At 50.6% G+C, this 23584-nt stretch overlaps 1 protein-coding gene across 2 annotated transcripts in view; it reads right to left on the bottom strand.

The window, feature by feature from the left end:
- Positions 1-352: 352 nt before the first annotated feature.
- Txnrd2 (thioredoxin reductase 2) overlaps positions 353-23584 on the bottom strand; it is a 53309-nt gene continuing 30077 nt past the window's right edge. Inside the window, exons 11-18 of one of the 2 annotated variants that reach the window (XM_041678405.1) lie at positions 22970-23144; positions 9985-10121; positions 7216-7311; positions 6593-6685; positions 4852-4923; positions 4302-4399; positions 1451-1657; positions 353-583 (exon numbers count right to left, since the gene is read on the bottom strand). In XM_041678405.1, the coding sequence (XP_041534339.1) occupies positions 1534-1657; positions 4302-4399; positions 4852-4923; positions 6593-6685; positions 7216-7311; positions 9985-10121; positions 22970-23144 (795 nt within the window). In that variant the 3' untranslated portion in view covers positions 353-583; positions 1451-1533. The remainder of the gene's footprint in view (positions 584-1450; positions 1658-4301; positions 4400-4851; positions 4924-6592; positions 6686-7215; positions 7312-9984; positions 10122-22969; positions 23145-23584) is intronic. The other variant, XM_041678406.1, reaches the window with a different exon arrangement.

Raw genomic sequence — 23584 nt, 5'->3', positions numbered from 1 at the left:
TTCAGACAGGAAACCTCAAACAACCCTGACAAACCCTTTCCTCCTGTTCCTGACCTTTGATGACCACTGGAGCTACATACCCAGAGACCTTAGGGGTGACCTTAGCAGAGAGTCCAGGAGGGATCTCTAGAATGATGTCTTGAAACCTGAGCCAGTAGCTGAAGGGAGGCTGAGAATGGTGGAGAGGGACCAGAAGGGTCAGGTCAGGGTTGTTCCTCCCAATGGCTGCTGGGAACTCTAGATCTAAGACACTATGGCTCTGTGTATTATGGTTCTGGTGGCAGCAGATCCTGATTGGAAGCTACTACCATGTGACATTGGGCAATTCTGGGGACACTACAAGCAGACATGCTTTAGAAAAACACCCTCTTTATTGGTGCTCCAGAAATGCCAGGGTCTCAAACCTGAGCAGCCCACGTGGGGTTTCTGCACAGGCCATCATCACCTGGCGCTGGAGTGTGGGAAGGCTGGCCAGAGGGGTAGGTGTGGCGTCATCCCTGCAGGACACACGGCCATTTACTCAGACACGGTGCTCTATCCACATCTTCTGGGACCTCTGAGGAGGCGGCAAAGCCTTCCAGTCCTGCCAATAACAGGTGGGGTCAGCAAGCCTCACAGTGGCCTAGCCATGTCACCCCAAACCACAGGAGATCCTTGAGAGATGGTTTGGAAAAAAAACCCTAAAGAGAGCTCTCCACCCCCGACCCTGCCCAGATTGGTTTATTAGAGAGAATACTGCAGTTTCTACAAAAAAATATTTTGATCAAAATGTATACTGGGCTCTTAATGAAAAAAGAAAAGAAAAACAGAAGGTATAGTCGTCTGGTAAGAGCTTCCTTAGAGGGCTGTCAAATGCAGCCGTGGCACTGGGAAGCTGTGGTGGAGCTGGTGTCAGAATGCCCAGACAAGGCCCCCAGCCAGACTCACCACCCACTGGATGTATTGAAAGCTCCTGCTAGGTCTCTCAGACCAGACAGGGGACGTCCTGAGCGGGAAAGAACTCTTTCTATAGCCTCCCCCTAAACTTCAGTGAGAACAGTTTCCAAGGGCCCAGAACAAGAAGGGGTGACAGCTAAGACAGATATCCCAGGATGGGCTGTAGCATGCAGACTCAAGGACTGGGGCTTCTGGAGGGCGCTGTGAGACTGAGAGGTGACACGGCAGGGGCAGGAGGCCAGCTCGGCTCTACAGAGCTACAGCAGAGCCATGGGTGGGTCAGTCAGCCGTGTACAAGGCAGTATCTCCACCTTCTGGGCAGGAAGGAAATGAGCCGGCGCTTGTGCTCACCGCAGGGACAGACAGCACACAGGAAACAGCACTTGACACTGCCCAGGAGATGCTATGAGAATCTAGCCTATGGGAAGCCCCTGCATGTGTTTTACCTGGTATCATGCCTGTCATGGTGGCTCCCAAGACTCTAGCCACAAATGCTCTTCTCAAGCCTGCTCACCTGGACCCAGGTGTCCGAGGAGCCTTGTACTGGGCACATGGCATAGTGTGTGCCCTCAGCCTGGCAGGGATGGTGGCTTAACCTCAGCATCCAGTCACAGTGGGCTCCAGGCCTGAGCGCTTGGTGATGTGCAGCTTCACCACCTCCTCGGAGCAGGTGGGATGGATCCCCACTGTCTGCATCACTTGTGCATATGACGCCCCACATCTGCATACATCGAGAGCAGGATGATAGTGGTCAGTATGGGGAGGTCTGTCCACACCACTCTGACCTTGGGAAGACCATAGAAGGCCTGTAATTTCCTTACCAAGTCAGCACTAAGACTGTGCCTATGCTGGACTGCCCACTGCCTCCCAGCAAACACCCACTACCCACATTGCCACATTGCTACCCACCTCAGGCCCTCCTATCCAACCTTCCCCTGGCTTGCTCTGTCCTCTCTCTGTCCTAACTGCCCTTTCCTCGAGGCTGCGCTACCGCTGTCAAGGTGTGGCAGGAGTCGCCCACCCCAGCTACTTTTGACTGCAGCTTACACCCACCTACTCAGCTCTTCTGCTCAGACATTTTCATACGGATGCGGATGCATGGCATCCAAACACAAGGCAGGGAACTGGCTGTTCTGTGGTGGTATTTGCCAACCCAGAGTAAGTGCATGAAGGGAGGTGATCAGCCTGGCCTCCACCCAGGTGCCCCAGTCTAGCTGCTGAAGGTCAAACTCCAGGGCTTGAGAAGACTGGGAAAGAGCTTCTCAGTGTGGCTGTGTGCTGAGTCCTAGGCTGTTTTGTTTTGTTGTCTCCACGTGTGTATGCATGTGGCATGTACATGGATTCACGATACTGGGGATAGAACTCTGGAGGATGCAGAAGTGAGAAGGCATAGAGAAGGTGGGTAGGAGGAGGGTGTGTGGACATCTGGGTCCCCAGAGGGCTGGGAGCACCTGAGTGTGGCCAAGAGTTGGGCCTTGGGGGTAGGAGGTCTAGGGACAAGGGAGAACAGAGAGGAAATTCCAGCAGAGGAATAGGACCAACATGTTGAAGGGTTGTGTGAGACAGGTGTGGGCTAGAGCCACGCCTACCATACGACAGCAAGCCATAGGCCCACCTGGCCTACAAATGTGTCAGGGCAATGGCTGGTGCTAAGGTTCACCCAAGCATGAACCGTAGGTCCCAGGCGAGCTTGTGTCCTTGGAATATGTAGCTGTGGTCTTTAGGAGATCTGCAGCAGAGTCATCACATGCAGTCCAGTCTAGGTAGGACCCATGAGCATCCTGAGCATCCTGCTGAAGAGCATGTGGCCAGTGTCTACCATGGAGGATGGTAGGCAGGGCATCCACATCAGCCTGGCCTGGAAGGGCCCTAGGATTAATGAGATAGGGCTGTCCCACAGTACATTCCCATTCACTGGGCTTTTGGTTTTTTTTTTTTTTTAAGATTTATTTATTATGTATACAGTGTTCTGCCTGTATGTATGCCTGCATGATGGAGGAAGGTCATTGGTTAAATAAAAAGAAACTGCTTGGCCCTCATTGGTTAGAAGATAGGTGGGAGGAGTAAACAGAACAGAACGCTGGGAGGAAGAGGAAGTGAGCTCAGACTCCAGACTCGACAGCTCTCCTCTTGGGAGCAGAAGCCTCAGAAGAGACGCCATGCCCTGCTCCCGGGCAGACACACGCGATGAAGCTCCGACCCAGGATGGACATAGGCTAGAATCTTCCCGGTAAGACCGGTGCTCACAGATTATTAGAGATGGGTTGATCCGGATATCAGAATTAGCCAGTAAGGGCTAGAGCTAAAGGGCCAAGTAGTGTGTTGTTATTTCGGGGCATAAGCTAGCCAGGCTGCCAGGGTGCTGGGGATGCAGCCACGCCGCTCATATTACAACACCTGCATGCCAGAAGAGGGCACCAGATCTCATTATAGATGGTTGTGAGCCACCATGTGTTTGCTGGGAATTGAACTCAGAACCTCTAGAAGAGTAGCCAGTGCTCTTAACATCTGAGCCATCTTTCCAGCCCCCCCCCCCCCACTTACTGTTCTGAATGCAGATTCATTGCCCAACAATTCAGCTTTGGGAAGAATTTCTGAATGTCTTTTTTTTTGGGGGGGGGGGGTTCAAGACAGGGTTTCTCTGTAGCTTTGGAGCCTGTCCTCCTGGAACTAGCTCTTGTAGACCAGGCTGACCTTGAACAAAGATCCGCCTGCCTCTGCCTCCCTAGTGCTGGGATTAAAGGCGCGTGCCACCACTGCCCGGCTTCTGAACGTCTTTTAAATGGTGGTCTTTTAAACATCTTTATAATATTGATTTCCTTAATATGCAAAGAGCTCTTGTAGCTAAATAATCATAGCACAAACCACAGAAATACAAAGAAACAATTTGTTCCGAGAGTGGTGGAACACACCTTTAATCCCAGCACTTAGGAGGCAAATCTCTGAGTTTGGGACCAATTGGTCTACAGGGCCAGTTATAGGACAGCCAGGGCTACACAGAAAATCCTCAGGGAGAGGAGAACAGACATAACAACAATAACAACAACAGACAGTTCACAGGAAATAGAAACAAAAGTGAACAGTAGAAGAATTGGGGAGTGAGGGCGGGGCTCAGCCTCATTCATTTTGGCCATGCCCCAGGGCTGCAACCATCCCTGTTTAGGACCTTTGGCTAGAGAAAGTCCCTCTCCTGCTGTGACCACCATGCCTGGGGCAGTCTGAAGAACGCCCACTGCAGACGTGTACAAACCCCTCCCCCAGAAATGTGAACACAGCAGCTTCCCCTATTGTGAAAGCAACAAACAGAACTGTGCAGGCAGGGAAGTGGCTACAGCACAAAATGGTCAGGATGCCAAATGACTTACTTGATCCCCAGAGCAAATCCTTGAGTGACTTCTCCAGCATTGGGGCCAAGAAAGTGCAGGCCCAGCACCAGCTGTGGGGGCTCTCTCAAGCACACCATCTGAAAGCCACGGTGATTTTGACGTCACTTAGTCACGGGGAACCCACCCAGCCATAGGAACTTGCTATGTCCTATCTCCACAACCCGCAGAGGTTTCCATTCGTGGTAGTTAGTATTACTGCCAATTTTACAAACTCTTGAGGAAGTTTCTACATTGGGTTAATTATAACTATGGGCAGCATCATTCCATGGGCTGGGGTCCAGACTACATAAAAAAGAGATTGTGAGCTGAGTACCAGTGTCCCTCTCTCTGCTTCCTGACCCAAACACAAGCCATTCCTTTTACTGTGAGACAAAATAAACCCTTCCTTAAGTTGCTTTTGCAGGTACTCTGTCACATGTGAAAAGGGCTAATATTCGCTTTCTGCCCTGCAGACATCAGAGCACTCCCACGGTCACTAGCTTTCCCTTCTAGTCCCAGTGCACCTTACTGCTGGCCTAAGCACACTTACCTTTATGTAGCACTGTGATGCATCTCGATCCGTCACAGTGAACTCCAGGGGCTTATAATATGCATGGTAAACCTGGGTGACAAGACACCAGCACCTGAATCAGTGGCCATATCCAAGACAGTCCTAAAGTATTGGATCCAACAACAACAAAAACGTACTGGGAAGGCAGGATTCTCAGGGACTCAGACACTCAAGGTATGGAAATACCACGCTGGTTGTAGAGAGTATGTCCTCCTATGTTCAGGCAGCCTGCACTCATAGCCATGGAGTCTGCAGACAGAGGCTCTCCTACCCGGATCTAAGACTCCCCACTGAACTACAGCAGGGGAGCAGACATCAGGCTGCTGAGCCATGATACAACACAGAGGCCAGGGTTTGAGCATGGTACTCGGTCATCCCCAAGAGGTAGATCCAGGCCTCCTCAAGACCAAAGCAGACTGGACAGGGAGACTTCAGATGACTGCCTGGCCTCCCTGAGACACCCTGGTGCTGACTTGGCCTAAACTTTAGCTAAAAGGAGGGGTTGGTGCAGGGTTGTGGAGGGGCAGGGCAGGCCCCAGCTTCACTGGAGCTGTGGAACAAGGGCTTTCAGCACCCATGAAGGACTTGACAGTGTGTTCAGAGCTGTAGCCATATAAAAAATGAGCAGGGCCCCACATGTGCTACACAGCCATTATTAATTAATAGGGCTTCAGAGAATATTGTTCTAAGCAAGACAGAACTGGAAAAAAAACAAACAAGAATGTTTGGCCATTCAACATCATGAAACATAAAGCATTATAAATGCTATGAACACATGTCCCAGTGTACTTATGATGAATCTAACAAAAATAGCAAATAAAGTGCTGGGAGGGCAGGCCTGTCAGGCCTGTCTCCATGATGGAGGGGCCCGGGTACATGGAGCGGGCAGACGCCATAGCCTAGTGACCCAGGCCTCTCAGCCTGCAGCTGCTGCTACAGAAAGACCTGCACCAAAGTCCTCCAGCTTCCACTACCTGGCAGCTCTCAGAGCCTCCCGAGACCTCAGTCTACTCTGAAAGCACCCAGGAGCCACAGCCTGCTGCCACTGCAGACTCCCAAAAGTGCTCCGGTCCAATGGAAACCCTTTTGCTTAGGATGAAGGTTCCAGTCAGGGCCACTGAGCCTGTAGTCTCTAGACAAACTTGGGAAGAGGACAGAAATTGGACTGGGAATGTGAGTGTCTTATCCACTGGAAACCTCATGAGAGTCCCAGAAAGGTGGAGGTGCAGGTGGGTAGGCGTGGGCTAGCCTGGGCAAGAAGATAGAGGACACCTTGGGGGAGCCATTCAGGTCAAGGGAGGCTCCTCCCACTAAGAGGTAGGGAGTACCCTGCAGAGCAGCACTGGACTGAGAAGCTATCTGCATGCTGAGGCTCTGGTGGGAATGCTAGGAACCTCAACAGTGCATCTAGTATATAGGGCATAGTTAGGGGTGGGGCTGGAGGCTAGGAACCTCAACAGTGCGTCTAATATATATGGCATAGTTAGGGGTGGGGCTGGAGGCTAGGAACCTCAACAATGCTTCTAGTAGACACTGAAGCTGCCAGAGGCTTCGGACCCCCCTTGTTTCTGGAGCTGCCCAACATTCCTGTCCTGTGGAGGCTCCATACTGTGTTCTGCCAGGAGCAGCCCCAGGAAGTAGCCTGTTTCCCAGACCTCCACCTCATGGAGGAGCTCTGTGGCGAGCGGCCATCCAGGCCCTCTTGTTGGTAGTCTCCTACCTCTACATGCTCCTGGCCATGGAGAGCCACGGCCTCCTCCTCAGACAACCCCACACAGCCATACTCCAGTGGCGTAAAGACAGTCGTGGGAACCTGGAAAGTAGGTCTGGAATCAGATAGGCCTCTTGGGTCCCCCAAATTGAAATTGTATCCTCTCAGTGACACGAGTAGTAATCTGAGGCCAGGGACCCAGCCACACACAAGCACAGCAGGTGGCCACTCATTGTTCCTGGACTGGACCAGGAGCCAAACCACATACACCCCTTTCTCCAGAAGAGGGAATAAGCTACTAGGCAGAGCCCCAATACCGTCACTGGCACAGACTTTTCTCTGAACCCATCACATCAATGTGCTGGTCCCATGACAGAGCTCAGGAGATCCTGCCCATAGCTCCCAATGACTAGGGATCTGGTTCATATGGCCCCCAAGGACTGTGTCCTCCTGTTCATATGTGCACACGCTCACATGTACCTATACACCCATGCACATACACGTGTACATACGCATGCATGTATACATACATGTGTGCATGCATACCCCACACACATGCAGGCACATGGCGCAAATGAACCCTTCAGTGCCAAGCCTTTCCCAGGTTGGATATGGGTCCTAAAGGAACTCACGTTGCTGTAATCCATTAAGGCTGAGGATTTCCCAAAGAGTCTATGAGCCAGCAGTTTTCCTGCCTTGATAGCTGTGGGTGTCAGCTCAGGCCGCCCCTGAGGGAAGAACACAACAGCACTATGTTCCAGGCAGCCTGTACAGATGCTACACCACCACCCATTGCCTTCCTGTTCAAGACTCCCAGTACTGTGCCCCAAGCTTTGAGGATGTAGACATGAGCAACAAGGATATAGACATGACCTGTGAGGGTGTGGACACTGCTACAAGCTGATGGAGGAAGGTCATTGGTTAACTATAATAAAGAAACTGCTTGGCCTCATAGGTTAAAACATAGGTGGGAGGAGTAAACAGAACAGAATGCTGGGAGGAAGAGGAAGTGAGGTAGACGCCTCAGACAGACACCATAGTTCAGCTCTCGGGGGCACACGAGATGAAGCTCCGACCCAGGATGGACGTAGGCTAGAATCTTCCCGGTAAGCGCACCTTGGGGTGCTACATACATTATTAGAAATGGGCTAGTCCAGGTGCAAGAGTTAGCCGAGAAGAGGCTAGATATAATGGGCCAAGCAGTGTTTAAAAGAATATAATTTGTGTGTTGTTATTTCAGGGCATAAGCTAGCCAGGCGACCAGGAGCTGGGGAGGCAGAAACACAGCCCGCCGCTCCTAGACCTCTTTAGCATGCCGGCTGAATTTCCCACACTGACAATCTCAGGGCCCCAATGGGTTTACTTATTACTGTTGTCTTCCCTCTATTCCACTGCAGGGGCATGCCCACGTTATCATCACTTTCTCTAGAAGAGGAAGTGAGCTGCCAGGCATAGCCCCGCTATTCTCACTTGCACAGGCTTTTCTCTGAACTCGTCACACCAATGCTCTCAGAGTGTTGGTCTCATGACAGAGCTCAAAAGAGACCTTGCCATGGTTTCCAATGACTCAGGGTCTAGTACATATGGCCCCAAGCATGTCACGTGCTCCTGACACACAGCTTGACATGCATGTCACGGTCCATGACAAATCCCAAATCAGTGTCATTCCACAGGAGACGCCTCTGTCTCGGGGCACACCTTGCCTCGGGTGTTCCTGCTTGCAGCAGCCCAGGCCCTCACTGCCAATCACCTCTGTAGCAGGAAATGCAGATACTGTTTGGCATTCTGAAAATGAGTGAAGATCTACAGAGATAAACTCGGCTTCCAGCCTGTGCATTCCATCAGGCCTGACGAGCCCAGGAAACAGCTCCACACAGCACAGCATAGCACATTATACACCACCACTACTTCACCCTGGGGCTCTTTGTGCCGCGGGCCTGACCTGACTGCAGTCGGATTACCTGCATTGCTTGCAATGATCTTTTAAACATGTCGTGAATTTTTAAAAGAAGGCCTTTGTGTGCCACATGCTGGTGGCAACACAGCACTGGACCCTACGGTGCAGAGACACACATGGTGCTCTTCTGTGTGAATACAGGTGCTGTCACAGGATGCAGTGCTCACAAGACAAAGTTGAAGCCGACAGCCAGAGACTAGAAGCTCTAAACCAACCACAGGCAGAGTCAAGCAACCACACCACCCAGGTTTGAGGCTGGAGCCTCATTTAGATAGTATCGTGAGGGGCTGGAGGGAAAGCTCAGTGGTTAAGAGCATTGGCTGCTCTTCCAGAGGACCTGGGTTTCAGCACCCACGTGACAGCTAACAACTGTTTGTAACTTTAGTTCCAGGAATATGGAATTGGATATGATGCCTGGATATGAAGGCTCTTTTGGTTTCCATGTGCACCAGGCACACATGTGGTGCACAGATATACATCCAGGCATATAAAACAAACGTGTCTGTCTGTGTGCATGTGTATGCATGTGTCTGTCTGTGTGTGTGCATGTGTGGTGTATGTGCATATAGATGGCAAATATATATGCTCCCTCAGGGAGAGTCACATACCTGAATTTCAGTCACAGGGCCTGAGGGTACTTTCTACGGTGGCCACTTGGCTCATCGGAGCATTTTCACAGTGGTAGGGGACCCCTCTGGTACACTAAAGACTCAGGAACTATGTAGCAGGCTTGGGACTTACTTGACACAAACACTCCAGCTTCCCCCGGGTTCCTTTCTACATCTCCCAAAGTGAGTTCCAAAAGGAGCCAAGGTAGGGTGTTCATCTTCACACTTCTGAAGGCATAGATCCAGGTGCCCTTGCCTAGCCTGCTCTGCTCCCAACCAGAACCTTCAGTTTCCCAGCCCACAGTCTCTACAGGAGTGACACCGAGCATCCCGACAACTGGAGCAGTTCACCGCTTACATCTCCTACGAGGTCCCTCCATAGGGCATGCTCCTGCAATGTCCCTAGTGCTCTTGGGAACTAGTGATGTGACAGTCATGTACAGGAGCAGTAACACACTGGGGAGGGTTGAACAGTGTCCCCCCCCCACCAAAAAAATCATACCTACTTATAATGTGAGTGTATTGGAAATGGATTTGTGTGTAACATACTGACCCAAGTCTGACAAAGGACAATCTGTAAGACAAAGGAGAGCATAGAGCACCTGAAGGAGACTATGGTGATGACGGGACAGAGCTGAGACCCAAGGACCACCCAGGCCCAGCAGAGAGGAGGCAGGAAGTAACCTCCTAGAAGGTACTGAGGAGTACAGCCCTGCCTGAACTCTTTCCTGTGGATAACAGAGCCTCCATCATGTTCACCTCAAGATCCGTCTGAAATAGGGGAGCACAGATATAGGAGTTTCTGGTGGCAGTGGTTGGCCAGATGTAGAACATACCTCAGCAACGTCTCCAATGGCAAAGATGTGGGGGACGGACGTGGCATCCTGGGCATCCACAACAATCTTCTGATTCTCAGGGTTGATATTCACACCAGCCTTCTCCAGATTCAGATTTCTGGTTTCTGGAACTCGCCCTTAAGGAAAAATAGAGAAAGTTGAAAGATTTAGGTTAGCAATTTTGATGTGGGTTCCTTTTATTGAAAATATTTCAACCAGATGTAGTGGCACACACATGAAATCCCAGCTCTTGAAAGACTGGGCAGGCGGGAAACATGTTCAGGGCCAGCCATTCTGTCTAAAATAGAAAATAAATAAATAAAATAAAAAAATAAAAAATAGAGCTGATTGGGCATGTAGGTGCAAGCCTTTGATTACAGCACTGGAGGGGGCGTGCAGAGGCAGGTGAATCTCTGTGAGTTTGAGGCCGGCTTGGTCTTCAGAGTGAGTTCTAGGACAGCCAGGACTACATAGAGAAAACGTGTTTCTAGAACAAGATTGAGAATATAGCTCAGCAGCAGACCAAGTAGATACCAGGCCCAGGTTTGAGTTCCTGTACAATATATAGATCAGTGAATCAATGAATGATCTGACAAACATCTCAGAGCTGGGTTCTATGGCTGGCCTAGGATCCCAGCTACTTTGAAAGGCTGAGGCAAGATGTCTTGAGTACAGAAGTATAAAGCTGTCTAGACAACCAGACAAGACAGTCTCCAAAAGACAAAATGAACAACAAAATAACAATAACAAAACAAATGAACAAACAAAAACAATTTCTCAGAATGGCCACTTAGAAACTCAAAAGCCTGACTGCAGAGGAGTAGGAACTGAGGGGACTCTAACAGCCTCTGGCTCAAGGAGGGGATTCTATCAATGTCCTTTGGTAATTATGACAGCTACTAACCCTGTAGGTACCCGCAAAACCTCGTGCCATGCAGAACCCTTTAGTGTGTGGGTACCATCCGCTGAAGACGGTGTCTCTATCGGGCATGCAGAACCCTTTAGTCTGTGGGTACCATCCGCTGAAGATGGTGTCTCTATCGGGCATGCAGAACCCTTTAGTCTGTGGGTACCATCCGCTGAAGACGGTGTCTCTATCGGGCATGCAGAACCCTTTAGTGTGTGGGTACCATCCGCTGAAGATGGTGTCTCTATCGGGCATGCAGAACCCTTTAGTCTGTGGGTACCATCCGCTGAAGATGGTTCTCTATCGGGTGCTGCTCTGCAACATGGGTAAGGATCAGCCCCTTCTGACACAACTGTAGCTTGACAAACTCTAGAATCTTCCACACCCCTGCCCCTGAACCAGTATGGCTCTGCTTTCAGAATCAGGAGAAGCCAGGCCTCTCTTGGAGGGGAATGGTGCTACAGACATCTGTCTGTCTTTTCTTTGCTGTGTTGCCCCCACACCAGGCCTGGTTTGCCTGACTCCATGACACAGCTCCTTCCTGGGCCTCTTCTAAGGGACACCCAATGGCTTACTGAATAGAGTGAGGTAAAGTCAGACCTCAGAGCTGTGTTCCAGCCCATGCTCAGGGCCCCTGCCTAGGTATGGCCTCTTTACATGGAGACTGACTTGCATGCAGGGCTACACAGGCCCAGGTGGCAGGGCCTACAGTGGTCACCAACATCCAATGGGCCCCAACTAACCTGGGTCACCTGTCCTTTGATTGTCTTTTGTCTACATGCACAGACCCACCTTTCTACAACACCTACTCTTTCACTCCTTTGTTTGCTGGCCTTGTTTTGTCTGTTTTGCAGTGCTGGATGGAAGCCAGGGTCTCACACACGTCTGGCAAGCTTACCACCATGAGCTTCCCTAGCCGCGACTGCTCTGGATTTAGTGAGGCAAGGCTACATAGTATTTCATGTACAACAGTGCAGAGGAGGGTTGCTCCTACAGCCAATGCTGAGACAACTTGGGCTCTGGGGGTAACCCAGGAGACAGCCCCGCATGAATGAAGATGGAAAGGCTACCAATGTGGGTGAGGCACTGACGACTGAGGGGCTAGCCTGGGCACCCGTTCCTTCCCTGGCCACAGCCTCTGACCTCCTCAGTGCCAGGTCCTGATCACCTTAACCTTCTTGCTCCCTTTAAGGACTTCTTAAAGTACTCCCTGGCCCCTTTCTTCTCTGGAGAGCTGGCAGGACAGCTTCTTCCCAAGGTGCTGCCTGCTCACCAGTCTTTCTGTACAGAAAGACCAGTTTTTTTTCTTGTGAATTTCAGTGTTCCCATCTATAAAAGGGACCCAGACAAGATGAGGCACAGGTTTCACAGGAGACCAACCACCACACTTGTCATAGGCCCTTGACGAATGTGTTTGAATTTCAGCACAAGCAGCCCTGATGCCGATGACAAGAGGAACTCCTGATGCCACCTGAGGGGCCTTAAAGACAGGACAGATATAAAAGTCTCCAGTGCAGAGTTAGTGTCCCCCTTGTAAAGACAGGGTGCATTCACATACATGTGCAGGCATACACGCGCGCCAAAGAAATCAATGAAAAGATTAAGAGCAGTGTCTATAGAAAGGAGAGAGAGCAGACGCGGTGACACGCGTGCCACCACAGTGCTCAGGCAGATGAGACAGGAGGATCACTGAAAGCTCCAAGCCAGCCAAGGCTGCAGAAAGGGTTCCAGGCCAGCCAGAGCTCACTGCAGATCCTGTCTCAGGTAAAACAAACAAAAGAACAAGAAGACGACAGTGCAACAGAGGTGAAAATACTTGTCTAAACACATCCTTTGACACTTTGCTTTTCTGAGTTTTTTTGATGCTTATACAAAGTTTATACATTCAAAAGAGATATTAACACAGGAAAAATTCTAAAAACCACAAACAAATTTAAACAAATGATCCTGTAAGAGAACGAAGACTATAAGAGAACAGATGACAGGACCCATGGCGGCCCTCTCAACATCCTCAGGGGACCCTTCCAGGACCCCTTCCCAAACCTGATGCCGTGTTCATACAGAACACAGCAGAGTTCACGCACAGCCTGCCCTGTCCTTTGTGCACTTAGCCCATCTCTAGATGACTCCTGAGATCTAACTCAATGTCACTGGTAGGTGAGGCTATGCTGCCACTAGGGGAACAAGAAAATACAGTGTGTATGTGCTCAGTACAGTGCAACAACAAAATATTTTGGGTTGGGTATTTTTGCTCAATTGGCAGACTGCCTGTAAAACAAGTATGAAGTCCTGGGTTCAATCCTAGCACCATAAATCAAATGTTTACACATGCTTATAATCCCAGCACAGGGATGGGGATATGGAGGAAGGGGACCAGAAGTCAAGGACATCTTTGCCATGCGGAATGTTTGGGGCCATCCTGGGCTACAGAAGACTGTCTCAAAAACAGCAACAGACAAACAACAGCAGAACACTTACCCCACATGCACAAGGTTTCATTAACGGTACTAATAAAAACATATCTACCCTCGGTGACTCCAGAGTTGTGGGAACCCACAGATGCACAGGCCAACGATTCTGAAGAGACAGAGAAGCTCGTGTTTCCATGGTGTGGATTCTATCTTAACATGAAAGTTACAAAGATATCCGTGTGCCATCCAAGAAGGACTGTGAATACCCTGAAATATCAAACTCACTTGCTTGTTTTTGGTTTTTCAAGACAGTGTTTCTCTATGTATCTTTGGAGCCTGTCCTGAAACTAGCTCTGAAGACCAGACTGGCCTTGAACTCACAGAGATCCGACGGTCTTTGCTGGGATTAAAGGCGTGCACTACCAACACTTGGCTGAAATGTCAAATTTATACTAGAAAGTCATGGTTTCTTCTCTTTTCTAAAACATGAAGTTCTTGACCACAAAAAAAGGACTTGAAGCACAAAGAGCCCTAAGTGGCTCTGGTTTTAGCCTGGGCTCTCTGACACTTCCTACCCAGGGGCCCAGGCTCCACTGAGCTACAAGGAAGCATCCAAGCATGACCAGAGTCCTGCAGGTTGTGCTGTGCAGAAAGGCGGCACATCTCAAGGGGAAGACACCACTGGTCAGGGTGACCTCAGGGAAGTGGCTCTGGCCTATCTGTGTAAATTGTGGAGTATCTCCTGGTCCATGTGGGCCACATATAAGCTAACTGGCTGGCACTTCTTCACATGGTTCTTTACTGGGTGGGTACTCTTCCACTTCCCCAGATGCCTGGGACTCCTGTGAAGTGCTTGCCCCTCTCTGCCCACCCTGGATGCCTCCTCCAGACAGGCTCCGAGAGTCGCCTCCCACCAACAGACGATCTACATGGACAGACAAGGACCTGTGTCTCACCAGGATAGCCAGCAGCTGTGTAAGGAGCATGCTGACTGGAGCCAACAGTGAGAGTAAGCAAATTCACATTCTGCCCAGATTCTCAAAATAGGCCTGTGACCCCCACCAGGCAGCCAGTGATGATGCTGAATACGCAGGCTGGTAGCCCCCAGACCACAGGCCTCAGCTTGCCCCCTTTGGCACATCCCCTGTAGCTGTCCAGCAAACTGAGCAGAGCTGAGAGAGAGGTGATGGGCTTTCAGACAGTGTGAGCTGCACCATGCTCACCCTCAGCTTTAGTTTTGGGTGCACAGCCAAGAGTAGGGATGGGACAGGATTGTCTCTTGGTGTCAGTGTGTCTGTCCCCTCACATTCCATACAGCTCTGGGCCTTCGGGGAGGGTAGCATATGAGATTTATCATGGCTCAGCTGTCAGGGGAGGTCCCCTTTGCCTTGAATCCAGATGACAGTGGTCCCTGAGTGGGTGGATGTCCCCCAGAGCCAGGATGCTTATGTTGCTCAGGAGCTCCAGACAATTCCCCAGTGACAGAGGTGATCTGGCATCAAAGGCATAGTTCCCACAGTTCTTGGTGTCTGGGACAAACTAGACTTTAGTGTGCAATGTCCAGGAAGTGGGTGGCGCCCACCTAAACATCTGGCAGATGACGCTTTAAGTCTCCAGCTGTTATGGTGGATGAGGAAGTCAAAACACTGAGACTCAGCTAAGCCTGGCTGCTACAGTTGGCTTGGTCCTGGCTCCAGCCTCTTGGCACTATGCAGCCACAGGAACCGGGAGTGGGCAGGCGGGCACCACGGGGATCAGCCTAGACTCGGGCAGCAGGAGGCCACATCAGAGGAAGGAGCTGGGCCCTATGGGTAGGGCTGGAGCACATGAGGGGAGGCAAAGGCTCTGTAGGTTAGGGGCCCATGGCTCAATCCTTGGGGGTCTTCTCCAGCTGCTGAGTCCAGCTTGCTGTACTCACTGCCTCCTGGTAACTATTGTGCTGGAACTGGAGTGGCCAAGGGAAAAACTGGCAGCCTGCTCTATTCAGGACACACCATGTTCATGATCTCTCCCACATGTATGCCTACCTGATCCTGTGAGGCCAAGAGCATCTCTTTGTGTTCCTTGTGGTAGTAACTATGGTAACTACTGATCTTGCAGATGCAAGGAAGTCCTATACCAAGGTCCTTATGGAAATAAAGATACAATAAAAAGATGCTGAAGACAGAGATACATCCTGATAAATGTGTCACTGAGTAGTTTGACATTGTGTGAAGATAAAGTATTCTTACGCAAACCTAGATGCTCTAGCCTACCTTCCAGGTAGACCTGTGTGGTCTACACGCAGAGCCTTTTGTTGCTACGCTACTACAGCATAAGCATTCACTACACTGAGTGCTACAGACAACTGCAGCACAGCAGGTCTGTGCTTCTAAACAGGCTTATTTCCATGTGTATTGCTGCAGCATTATTACAATAGTCTTGAAGCCACTGTGCCATAGGAGTTTTTTTTAGCACTGGGATAATCTCCCGGGAAGGCTGGTTCAGAATCACAATGCATACATTTGAAAGTAGTACCAGGAGAGAAGGCAGGGGAGAAACTAAGTACCTGTCATGGTCTATTGCAAAGCCAAGATTTCCTAGGACATGTTGTATATATATATTTGGGAAGTACAGGAGCATGTGAGCCAAGTCTGCAGTATAAGGAACAAATGCCCCGCTGGTTGGATAGAGGAGGAGCAAACAGTGTGGCAAAGAACTTGGCTAGTGTGTGGCAAGTGGTTTGTTACTGCTCTGGAAGGGATAGGAGAGGAAGGCGGGAAGGACCAAGACAGGCAGCCATGGCTACTCAGAGGCCTAGAAAGCAGTTATCAGCATGATGTGGCCCCAGAGGCCGGAGAGGCTGTCTTTCCCCAGACATCCTCTATTGCGGGATCATTCTCTGAAACGGAGACAAACCCTGTAGCCAGGGTACAGACCACAGGGAGAAGGGGGGGCATGACCTCAGACACAGCCTCACAACTCCCTCAAGCTCTGCTCTCTCCCTTGGGATCAGAGCTGGGTCTGATGGATCTCCTGGCACCATCAGAGCTGTAGGACCTCCTGAGCTCAGGTCTCGAACCCAGGGAAAGTATAAAACAGGTGCGAGGTGGCAGCCCAGGGGTCATCCTCCTAAACAGGTGGCTCTAGGCAGTCCATGGTCAGTGACACACTCACACAGTGAGAAGCAAGGTACGAGTCAATATGCCGAGCAATGTCCTCGGCAAACACAAAAGTGTTCAGGCTACGCTGGAGGGCGGCCACGTTTGTCCCGGTGCACTGTGCTCGGCGCCTCTCCAGAACCTGCTGCGCCTAGAGCCAGTTAGTTCAATTTCTGTGGTGTCATCCCACAGCCTCAGCTCTGGAACAAGTGCAGCGGTGGCAACATGCTCCTGCACGGGGAGACATTCGGGGCTCCTGGGGCTCTACTGCCTAGACTCCAGCAGGAGGGAGGCCTGGAGCATTCTGTGCCACGTGTCTGCTGATCCTCAGAGGAAGGGAAGCTGGACTAGAGGACAGGGCTTCCTGACTTGAGACAAGTAGTTTTGTTTTGTGTTGTTGTTGTTGTTTTAACACTCTGGCCTTGGTGCAGCACCTCTCCTGTTGTGTTAATTTGCACTTCTCTGAAGACTAGTAAAACTGTTTTCTGCCTCCTGTTTATTAAAGCATTTCTTTTGCAAACTGCTGATCCCTGACTCTGCCTGTCGCCTCTCTTGCCTTACACGAGCTTCACATGTGCCCAATACTTGTGCTCTGTCATCTCTCCTACGATGAAGGCACGCAAACCATGTTCAGATGTGCTCTTCCTTTCCTCCGGCATAGGCCCAGAACATGTGTGCTGAGGACCTCTGGCTGTCACCTCCACACCATGCCCCAACACACATGCCACCTCCCCAGCACGCCCCCAACACACACACCCTCCTGGAGAGTTGACCCTTCTCCAAGAAGTGGTTAGAGAGGGCAGCAGGCCAAGTGAATGATAAGGCAGCCATCAGTCATTACCACCTACTCTGCTGGATACAGGGCTATGTAGGTGGAAGGCCACAAGCAGCACCCTGCGCCTCTATGATCCACGCTAGTTAAACGAGCATGCCCTCCAATTTCATGCCTGCCTACAGCACATGTTCCCACCAGGGAAGGGCAATCCGTGAAATGAGGTGAGATTTAAGTGCCAGCAGGAACAGGGAGGGTAGATGAGGGGCTGTGATCCAAACTGCTATAGCCACACCAGGTGGCACAGAGCTGGACAGAGAAATGCATGCTGTGGCCTTGAGATAGTCTGAGGTCCACAAAGGCCTGTGTGGAGAGCCTAGGCAACGGTCCCATGAAGCCCCCAGTGCTACTCAAATGTCCTGAGCCTGGTCTATTGCTTGCCTGTTCTATTTAGGCTGTTTTGTTTTTAAATCGCTCTTCAACTTATTATCTGTGTTCATGGGTTCTTTTTGTAGGCAGGGTTTCATGTAAACCATGCTAGTCTCCAACTCGCTGTGCCACTGAGGATGATCTTGAATGGATGCTCCTGTCTGCCTTCCAGTGCTGGGATTACAGGTATGCAATTGTTTATGCCCAGTTTCTGTGAGGCTAACTCAATCAAGGGCTATGTGATTGACAGGCAAACACTCTACCAACTGAGTTACAACCCTAGCCTTTTAGTCTTTTTTGGAGTGAGGAATTGGAGGGTAGAGTCTTATTCTGTAGCTCAGGCAGGCTCCAAACTCCCTATATAGCCCATGTTCCCCTTGGAATCATGGCAATCCCTCTTCCTTGGAGTGTAGGATTTACAGGTGAAAGCCACCAGGCCAGCTCCCTTCATTGTTAAATCATTTACTTAGTTCTGAGGATTGAACCCAGGACCTCCAGCATGGTACATCTGTCTCCTGCTAAACCCAAACCTCTTCCCTTTCCTCTCCACAGCCTTCTCTCTCTTTTTTTTTTTTATTATGGCCCTGACTCATAACTTGGGCCCACCTACAGCTGAGGGCCCCAGAAACGCTCTGTCACCTACAAGACACACAGTAGGGAGACCCTTGGCTAGTGTGTCCACGCTCTGCTCCTTTTCAGAGTCTTAGCTCAGCACCCAGTGCCGGGGACCAAGCCACCTCTCAAAACCTTCAGGCAGCCCAAAGCTGGCCTTCTCATTTGTTGAGCTCAGGACGCTCCTAGTGCTAAGTGTCCACCCGTGTGGAGCTCGATTCTGTTTATTCTCCTACCCCTGTCCCTGCTGCATGGCACTCAGTACTGGGGAGGGCTAGCGTGACAGTGCCGGTCATACGGGCATGTCATTTGCATACATAAACAGGTAGTCCTGGGTGGGAATGGAGAGCCAGACTATATAGTGCATCCTGGGCTGAGGTTGGGTCCCAAGATTGGGTGTTCCCACACAGCTTCCCTGTGCCCTGCCTCCCTGGATGTGGGCCAGGTGCCCATGCTGGGGGATGACCTCCACATGGAGTCAGACAGAAGCTGGGAAGTCTAGCCCCAAGCCTAACAGCCAGGACTGACTGGCTACTCTCACACCGTTTCAGAGGCCCAGACCTAGATTTGACTCATGCAGATGATGACAATGAAGACAAGATACTAGGTTGTCTAAGATGAAGCCTGAGCAGGAAGAAATGGCTTAGTGGTAGGGGTGAAAACCAGGCGAGTTCCTCCCCCAGGCCTCACCTGCCACTCTTCCTCTCTAGGCAGGTTCCTCAGGCACTGTCGTCCCCAGCTCTTAATACGGACTACGTAGGCGCAGCAAAGCCCCTGTTCCACATGCTGGTAAGAAGTCCTGTGACCCAGGAATGAATGTGCCACAGCCTCGTCTTTCCTGGGCAGGAGCAGAGAACTGCCTGGCTGTGTTCTGGCAGCCAAGGGCAAAGGTCAGTCTCCGCTCAGTTTCCCAAGGCTGCTCTCCAGAGGGTCCACATGCCTTCCTTAAAACCAAGTTTCAGCTCAAGCTAAAGTACAGCCAGGCCTCAGAGAAGGCATCTGTGGGGGCTGGCCTGGGCCAGCTCCCATGACAGCACCGATTCAGGCCACAACTGGTTAACTCCTGGCTAGGCAGAGCAGATCCCGCCTGCCTGGACTGCAGGCTGACTGTCTTCACTCAGCGCCATAATCGGCACATCTGCAGACAGGAAATCCTCCTCGCTGAGGTTCCCAGTCTATTATCTGAGACACCTGGTGTGGGCGGGTGATTCAGAGACAAACAATGAGGGGCCCCTGCACAGCAATTAACTGCTTTAACTGCTAATATGTTTAATCCACCACTGGAGATCAAGGCTGTGTGGAGGAAAAGGCTGACTGCCCCTCCTGGCTTCCAGAGGGCAGCCCCACTTTGCCATGGCTGCAGTCTCACAATCTCACTGCCTACAGAACACTGGCCCCCTCAGGTATAGGGTGCGGGCCTCTCCTGGCCATAGGTGTCATGGGGGCCCAGAAGAGCGTCCATCCCTTTTCTTAAATGTCCCTCAAAGTCCAGCTTGTTGGGATGCAAAGCATGATCCACAGGGATGTCTGAGGTACCAGCTATGCAGCAGTGCGTTTTATTTTAACCTCTCAGAGTGCATCATCTTATAGCAAGCAGAAATAATGCTTTGTTAAAGGCTTATCAGTGCAAACTTCAGAAAACAGTCCCAGTTGTTCAAGTGGGAAGTGGCTGCTGAATGTTTACAAAACCTGGCTCAGATGGGGGTGGTGAAGTCAGCACATGCCCGAGCGCCAGCCCCACCACCCAGAAGGCGTGCCAGAAACCGCTGCCGCCACTGCCACAGCCCTGGGGAAGCAGGGTCAGAGGCCAAGGACTTCGAAAAGCTTCCACCCCCAGCATCAATCACTCCTGCAGCGTGTCTGGGGGATACTCTTTTTGAAAATAGAAAAAAGTAGAACAGACTCCCAGCAAGGGAGGGACAGAGGCTCTGCCTGATGAAGACCCCCTGGAACCAGGGGAACCAGACTTTGCAAAGGCACAGACCCTACAGCACCTGGCCACATGGTCGAGTGACAAGACAAGGGCTGGGCATGGTGATGCACTGTGGTGGCCCAGGACTGCAAGTGTGAGGCTAGTCTGGGCTACACTGTGAGTTCTAATCAGTCTGTCCTATGCAGGAGGCCCTACCACAAAGAACAAATCAAGCAAGCGAAACAACAAACAAAGGTAAGACAGAGTTCCATGTGCCCAAGGTGAGGAAAAGAGACGGGGGAGGGGGGAGGCAAGAAAAAGCTGTCTCCTCGCCAGTTACAAGTTTAAGATAAACCAGACACTTTGGGGTCTAAGATGTCACCTCATCTTTTTTCGTTTTATTCTGTTTTTGTTGTTGTTGCTGTTGTTTTGTTTTTGTTTTTTGACACAGGGTTTCTCTGTATAACAGCCCCGGCTATCCTGGAATAACTCTGAAGACCAGGCTGGCCTTAAACTCACAGAGATCCTCCTGCCTCTGCTTCCTGAGTGCTGGGATTAAAGGCGTGCACCACCACCACCCGGCCCATCACCTAATCTTTTGTACTGTTCACAATGAATTTATTTAAAAGTTAATTTTTACAACGTGACCAAGAGCATACTCTTTGTCAGCTTTGACTAGGGTGATACTGTATTCATGCTGGGGCACTCAGGTCCACATTCGCATCCTCTTCTGTGTAATCTGAACCAGTCCATCTCCTCTGAACAACTCAGGAGAAAGTTTATTTCCAGAAACATTGCTCTGCGATGCAGCTCTGTTCCTTAGGAAGTCCATTCTAGCACACCTGGAGACCACCTGTCTTATTGAGATGGAGCAAAAAGAAGTTTCCAGGGTGATCTGGTTTCTGAGTCCTAGCTCACTTTAGATAGACTCCAGAGACCCAGATAATCTGGGACAAAGCTCTAAGGTAAGTTTCTGTTGATCCACATTTCCCCTATGTCAATGTGTAAATTCATAAGAAAGTCAGGAAAACTAGAAACCCAAACTAGAAAGTATTTGCAATGAGGTGGGCAGGCTGTTCACATGGGGATGTGGTGTGCATATGTTACCTCACCAATAAGGACCCATGGTGCTCCATTAAGAACCCCATTCACCATAGCCAGTATGCTGCTCTCCCAGCATGCCTGTGATAGGAACAGCATCTTGGATCTCTATTCTTGCCATTGGCCGCTGGCTGAGCCTCCTCAACCCTTACCACATAGACTCTGACCCTGTAGGCATTCCTCTGGCATCTATCTAGCAAAGTCAGCAACAGCTAAGTATGTACAGCCTCGCCTGCTAGGCCTTCATCCCCATGAAAAGCTGGACCTACCATCCATGGCAAGCAGAAGGACAAGAGAAAGGCTACATAGTGACAGTCAAAGCACACCTGCTGGGATGGAACCCAGGCCTGGGACATGCTAGGCAAGCCTCTGTTAATGAACCACATCCTCTGGCCTGTATCAACACAGCTAGCTTGTGGACATTTGTGTTCACTGCAATAGTACTGACAATAACCAAAAGGTGAAAGCAGCCTGCATGTCCATCAACAGACAGATGGATAAACAAAATTGTTCAACCTTAAAGAGGAAGGAAATTATGACACATGCTAGCACATGGATAAACCTTGAGGACATTATGATAAGTGACTCAGGCCAGAAACAAAAAGGTCAATGCTGTAAGAGTCCACTTATGAGTTCCTGGAGTCATCAAACTAAGATAGAAAGTGGAGTGGTGGATGCCAGGGCAGGAGGAAGCTGACATGCAGTAAACCAGGGGCTTTGGAGCGGGACAGTGCTCTGCAAACAGATGTGGTGGTAGCTGCACAGTAGTGTGAATGCTCTTGCTGCCTCAGAGCTCGGTACCAAATAAAATAGAACACTTCATGTTATACGTATGACTGCCACTTTTAAAACCTAAAAACATGTCACTGTGTGTTCCTGTGAAAACACATGTGTATGCCGGTATGCACGCATATGTGTGCATATGTGTGAAGGACAGATGGTAACCTCAGGTGTCTTTCCTCAGGGGCTGTCCTCCTTGTTTCATTGAGGCATGGCTGGAGTTTACAGAACAGGCTAGGCTGCTTATCCAGCAAGTCCTAGGGGTCCACCTGCTTCTGCCTCCCTAGCTCCGCAGCTCTCTATGTATCATTTTTATAAGAAAAACAACTGGCGTAAATCCAGTGTGATGGTGCAAGCCTACAATCCCAGTACTTGGGTCACAGGGACAGGAAGCTGAGTTCTAGCTCATCCTTGGCTACAATGGAGCTTGAGGTTCACCTGGGCTGTATGAGACACAGCCTCAAAGTGAGCAAACAAAAAAACAGCTTGAAATTATAATGCTATGAAGAAAACATAGAATTCATTCAAGATAGATCTATCAAAATTTAAGCCCTCTATGAAATCTCTAGGGTTTATGCTGAAGCCTTAGAAACAATCCATGAAGGGTTGTGGAAGGCCTCACACACCTATCCTGAAGGCTTATGCCTGGTGACACCACCAACCCTCTTCTTTGGTTTGCTTTCCAGAACAGCACATGGCAATGGGGAAAGAGGCATAGTGTGTCTGGGACAGCCAGGTGTAGGTACTGTGTCCACAGCTTCTACAGTGGCCTGCAAGGTGTACCAGGCAGTGGCCAACCTGCTTAGGAGTGAGCAGAGTGGAGCACCCAGGAGGGAGGACAGGAAAGTGAAGACACCTCTTCCAAGGGAATTCGGTTCTGCTGGTTCCCCTGAGTGTATGTGTGGCTCGCCACATCCTTACCTATGGCCCACAGGACAGTATCAAAGGTGCCTGTGTCCTCCTTGCCAGAGACATGGTCCTTCCAGGTGACCTGCAGTTGGCCAGTTGGGAGTTTTTTGATGACGGAGGGGATGCAGCCTTTCAGGAATCGGGTACCATGAGATTCCATGTGCTCTGTGACCAAAGATGACATTTGCTGCAAAGCACAAGAAGATACCATGAGGACCAGGTCACTATTGGCAGCAGATACTGAGAGCACCCTAGCCTTCCACCTTGCTCTCAAATGCCCGGCAGGGCCAAAACAGGGCTCTGCCCAGAGAAGATGGGATACTCACTACCCCCACCCCTGGGTCCCATTGTTCTATAATTCTGGAGGCCAAGTTGGGAGGCCAAGTACCTCCTGGCTCCCATTTCCCAGACCTGAGACTGGTCAGGGCATATTTAGTTTCAGCCTCCTCTCTCAGTCCCAGTTCAAGTAGCTGGCCTACCACTCCCCACCCGGTCTCCACTGGGAGTCACCAACGTCCCCTCACTGCCATCAGGAAGCTGGGGGAGCTGACAGAAGACTCCGAGTCCCAGGAAATGCAAGAACAGCAATGTAGGCCCGGATTGGGGGTGGTGAAGGTGTTGCAATCA

This window comes from Microtus oregoni, unplaced genomic scaffold (genome assembly GCF_018167655.1).
Source record: "Microtus oregoni isolate MIOR12 unplaced genomic scaffold, Mior012 000029F_ref0000214, whole genome shotgun sequence".
Lineage (NCBI taxonomy): Eukaryota > Metazoa > Chordata > Mammalia > Rodentia > Cricetidae > Microtus > Microtus oregoni.
Note: the sequence above shows the minus strand (reverse complement) of the source record. Positions and strands in the feature narration are given on the sequence as shown.